At 48.6% G+C, this 4,301-nt stretch overlaps 2 protein-coding genes across 2 annotated transcripts; one reads left to right on the top strand and one right to left on the bottom strand.

The window, feature by feature from the left end:
- The first annotated feature begins 545 nt into the window (after positions 1 to 545).
- LOC125544692 (chaperone protein dnaJ C76, chloroplastic) lies at positions 546 to 3,049 on the top strand. Its single transcript, XM_048708438.1, has 9 exons — positions 546 to 912; positions 1,020 to 1,148; positions 1,258 to 1,384; positions 1,479 to 1,599; positions 1,768 to 1,849; positions 1,967 to 2,017; positions 2,311 to 2,349; positions 2,486 to 2,579; positions 2,672 to 3,049. The coding sequence occupies exons 1-9, from the start codon at positions 661 to 663 to the stop codon at positions 2,797 to 2,799; spliced, it is 1,023 nt and encodes a 340-aa protein (XP_048564395.1). The 5' UTR covers positions 546 to 660; the 3' UTR covers positions 2,800 to 3,049.
- Positions 3,050 to 3,140: 91 nt separating this feature from the next.
- On the bottom strand, positions 3,141 to 3,762 carry LOC125544695. The gene has a single exon (XM_048708439.1). The coding sequence runs from the start codon at positions 3,596 to 3,598 to the stop codon at positions 3,257 to 3,259; it is 342 nt and encodes a 113-aa protein (XP_048564396.1). The 5' UTR covers positions 3,599 to 3,762; the 3' UTR covers positions 3,141 to 3,256.
- Between the last annotated feature and the right edge of the window lie 539 nt (positions 3,763 to 4,301).

Raw genomic sequence — 4,301 nt, 5'->3', positions numbered from 1 at the left:
TTCAAACCCGAGCGTCCTCAGAAGAATACCAGTTGTACAGACTCCCCCGACCTCCGTGGCCTGGAGCAACGGAGAGTCCCGCTCTACTAGCTTATATGTGCAACATTATCACCTTGAAAAGACTTATTTGCATCACGTAACTTGAATCCTTGAGAAGTTAGGGCGCCTACTTCGTTGTCAGAAAAGCCCTGTAAGCTCACCCGCAAATTATTTTCGAAAGAAGAGCTCACCCGCAAATAAAAGCACTGTAAGCTACTGGCAGCCATAAAAATGAAGAAGTCGAGAGAGAAAATTTGATGATGGCTTGCATTTGAGTATCATTTTTATTTTCGATCAACCAGGCTCACCTCAAGAAATATATTTTTTACCCAAAAAAAGAGAGTGGGAGTTTACTGCACCACGGACATTTTGAGAAATGCCGACGTAGCTGAGGGTATCCACGCAAATACAAACATCAGCAAGGTCAGCTTCGTGAAGAAGAACGGTGGAGAAAAATCGCGGGAGAAGTGTGGTTGAGAAAAACCGTAATAACGCAGGCTGCCAGGAAAACGCAGCAAAACAGAGCAAGCAAAGCCCCACGGCCACCGGATCCAGCCGGCCTTCTCCTCGCTCCTCCCCTCCCTCCCTCGCACCGAAGCGCGATCGAGCATCCTCTACCCGATGGCTCCTCTCCTGTCGCCGCCGCTGCTCGCCGACCTGGTGGCCAAGGCCCATTCCTCCTCCACGGCCGTCCGCTGTTCCGGCAGTGTCCGGCGATGGGCAGTCGCGGGGCTGGCCGGCGCCGGGAGGAGGGACCGCCACCGGAGACGGAGGACGTGGGGGAGGAGGGGCTTCAGGGTGTCCGCGGTGGCGACGGAGCCCCGCAGCCCGGAGGGGAGCGCCGCCGAAGATTACTACGCCGTTCTTGGCGTCGTAAGTTCTTCAGCGTCTGACCACTCGTTCGCACTCTTGTGGGAAAACAATCGTCTTTCCCCTGCTAGGCTGCTACTGAGCTGATAATAATTCCTCCATGTTTTCAGATGCCGGACGCAACACCGCAGCAGATCAAGAAAGCGTACTACAATTGCATGAAGGCGTGCCATCCAGATCTCAGTGGGAACGACCCTGACGTGACCAACTTCTGCATGTTCATCAACGAGGTTTACACGGTAAAATTCCCGAGAAATGAAAACCGTACGCTCTTTTCTTCAGGGGACACGAACAATTTGCGTTGCAATCTAATCGATGAAGTTAATAACATGAGCAAGGGATGAACAGGTACTTACCGACCCCGTCCAGCGAGCCGTGTATGACGAGATCAATGGCTTTACTGCAACAGCAACCAACCCCTTCTTGGATGATGCACCCAGGGATCATGTGTTTGTCGACGAGTTTAGCTGCATAGGTACTACTACCACTGATGGCTATAACCTGGTCAGGAGCTACTGTTAGATTATCTAAACTGGGTTCTGATTTAAGTTCTGCTCACGTCTGTGCAGGTTGTAAAAACTGTGCTAATGTGTGCTCCAAGGTTTTCGAAATTGAGGAGGATTATGGGCGTGCAAGAGTTTACAATCAATCAGGCAATGAAGAGCTAATTCAAGAAGCCATTGACAGTTGGTGAGCCCCATGTCTGCATTATTTCATTTGTACCTGTCCACTGCCGTAACAAATCTACTGAATGTGTATGCTGCCATTTGTGCCAAACAGTATGAGTGGGTTTTCCATTGGGGGAGTTTGTGACTACTGATAGTAATGCTCATAAACCTCTAAACTCTGTGTATCCAGTCCGGTTGACTGCATCCACTGGACTTCAGCAGCACAAGTTACACTCCTCGAGGATGAAATGCGCAGAGTCGAGAGAGTGAATGTAAGGAATTTCTGCAGTTAGTTAATATGCAATCACTCTGCTGTTTTCTACTGTATCATACTAGATTCAGATTACCCTACCTTGTAATATCATATGATCTGCTTCCCATTTGAGCAGGTTGCATTGATGCTTTCTGGGATGGGGAGTTCATTTGATGTGTTCCGGATGGTAATATCTTTACCCATGTAAATTACATTTTTCTCCCCTAACTTTCTCTGTGTGGAGGCCGGGGGGTATCCTCCTTTTCGAAAAAAAAGCCCTTCCTCGCGTGATGATGGATGGGCTCTATGCAATGCAATTCATTATAAAAATTAATGTGCATATTTCTAAATACGTCCACCTTCTGAAGTTGTTATTACAGACTCTATGCAGTTTAAACCACAGTTCATGTAGTAGGTCTTTTTTTAGCGACGAAATTTATGTAGGTCTTAACATGTTCAATTTATCTTTCCTGCTGTCAGGCAAGTACGCGCTGGGAGAAAAGACAAGCACAAGTCTTGGTATAATTCTCTGTTCCATACATGGCTTTCTTTATATATGCATATGAAAATCCAGTCTAGGAGGATCATAAACTTCTGATTTTCCACATATCAACTGCATGTGTCTTGTGCTGAACCTCTGCGTAATGTCCTGCAGAATAAGGTGAGGATGCGGATGAGCCAAGATGATGCTAACAAGGGCAGTTCATGGAGTGATATATGGGGGTCACCAACAAGATACCAAAAGAATGGTAAAACTAGCATGTTTTCAATTCGTCGGATCATTTGGGATCCCATCCTTTGCCTATCTGTGTTCTAATACTCCTGCTGACATGTGAAACAGATGAGGACACAAAGGAGAGAGTGAAGCGAGCGGCTGCGGCGGCAAGGAGGTGGCGAGAATACTCGAGGAAAGGTGCAGACAGGCCTCCAACATTCAAACTTCCAGAGGCAGCGTCCAACCAGGAGTGAGAAGAGAACACGGTCGTTACACATCAAATGTGTGGTTTTATGAAGCGTTAGTTAACCCTCCATGTATAGCCTAATTATTTGAGGAGAGCTGCATAGCATTTGCTCTCCCGCCCTCGATTCGACGTGTTAGCAATGTCTGTAAATCATGTTCTAGAGCTGGCTGATGCCGATCTGTAAATCACCCATAGGATGCAGATTCCAGATGTAAAACAAGTGTACAATAAGCAGTGCCCCCTGGCTCCTCCCACAACCTCGTCGGTGTGTGCAAACGTAAAGAAACTCCAAGTGGAATTGTGCAGACTCTCAATTGGCAGATTGAAATGCGCAGCTCAGAGGAGATATCATGTGAAACTTAGAAGCTACAGGCGAGATGTCTTTATTTCAGATATACTAGTATGTGAAGCAAACAACGGGAACATCGTACCAAATTGCAAGATTTTGAACTGATGGAGGGCCTTCATCTGACGGAGCAAGCAACGGCATGAGCCCACGACCTGAGATGAGCCTTCATGGCCACACCATCGCTGACGGGCGAGCACCGTGGCGGTGCCGCGACGACGAGCGTCCGCCGCCACTGCTCCTCCTGCCATGTCTCGATGCGCTCTTGAAGCGCCCTGCTTCTCGGATCCGCTCTTCTCGCTCCCAGCGTCACCTCGCCGTCGACGCATTTGGGATGCTGATCTTGATTCCTGGGCGGCTTCAGCTCTTCCGAGTGCTGCTTGAAGCGCGGCCGCCGGTGGAGGACGCTGGAGTGGAACCAGAGCGAGTCTAGGCTTGCAAAGATCTCGTCGCCCTCCATTTCTTCTAGGAGTAGCTTCTTGTTGCTATTGCTACAGGCGGCCGGGGCGAAGTGGAATTTGGAGACGACGGGATTTTGGGGCTTGGTGTTTGGCCATGTCTGAAGTTTGGAGTGGGGGAGAGCTTTAACTTCGTCCGGCCGGGTGTAACGGCTCGGTGCTTCTGGTCAGTGATGACCGATAAGTCCACCTTTTGCACAGGTCAGCTTGCTTTCCGCTGGGGATGATGGGCTCGGACGAGCCACTGGCCGCTGGACCCTTTTCAGCTGCCGACCACACCTAGTTTTTGTCTTTATGGCGAATGACACGCCTACTATATTTAGTAGGATTCGAGAAATGGACGCGAATTTGATGAACATAGTTTCATGCGCATCTCTTATAAATAGTAAATTAAAAAAACTAAAAAGTTAAAAAAATGATTTTTATGTAATATGCATAGTCAATTGTTTTTTTTAAGATCCAGCAAATGCTGACTTTTCATTGATTATAGCAGGAAGCAGCGGAAGAACAAACAGGGGGTGAAGATCCGAGGATCAAGTGCGTAGGGTTGGCCACAGGCGGCCGAAAAACCCTAGGACAAGCAAAAAAATTCTCTTAAGGTGGTTCCCCGAATGGGCTCTCGATGCACGTTGCTCCTGTGATCCTCAGGGCTCGATGCCGTCTCGGATGCGCCTGATAATTTCTCGCACGCTCGGAAGGCTGTGT

Source organism: Triticum urartu, chromosome 3, assembly GCF_003073215.2.
Source record: "Triticum urartu cultivar G1812 chromosome 3, Tu2.1, whole genome shotgun sequence".
Classification (NCBI taxonomy): Eukaryota; Viridiplantae; Streptophyta; class Magnoliopsida; order Poales; family Poaceae; genus Triticum; species Triticum urartu.
This window is presented reverse-complemented; position numbering and strand designations above follow the sequence as displayed.

Bases quoted from the DNA above. Each gene is read 5' to 3' on its own strand.
- LOC125544692 (XM_048708438.1), top strand. From the start codon at position 661: ATGGCTCCTCTCCTGTCGCCGCCGCTGCTCGCCGACCTGGTGGCCAAG. The intron at 2,018-2,310 runs GTAATATCTTTA...TCCTGCTGTCAG, and splicing joins CATTTGATGTGTTCCGGATG to GCAAGTACGCGCTGGGAGAA. The intron at 2,580-2,671 runs GTAAAACTAGCA...CATGTGAAACAG, and splicing joins AACAAGATACCAAAAGAATG to ATGAGGACACAAAGGAGAGA.
- LOC125544695 (XM_048708439.1), bottom strand. From the start codon at position 3,598: ATGGAGGGCGACGAGATCTTTGCAAGCCTAGACTCGCTCTGGTTCCAC.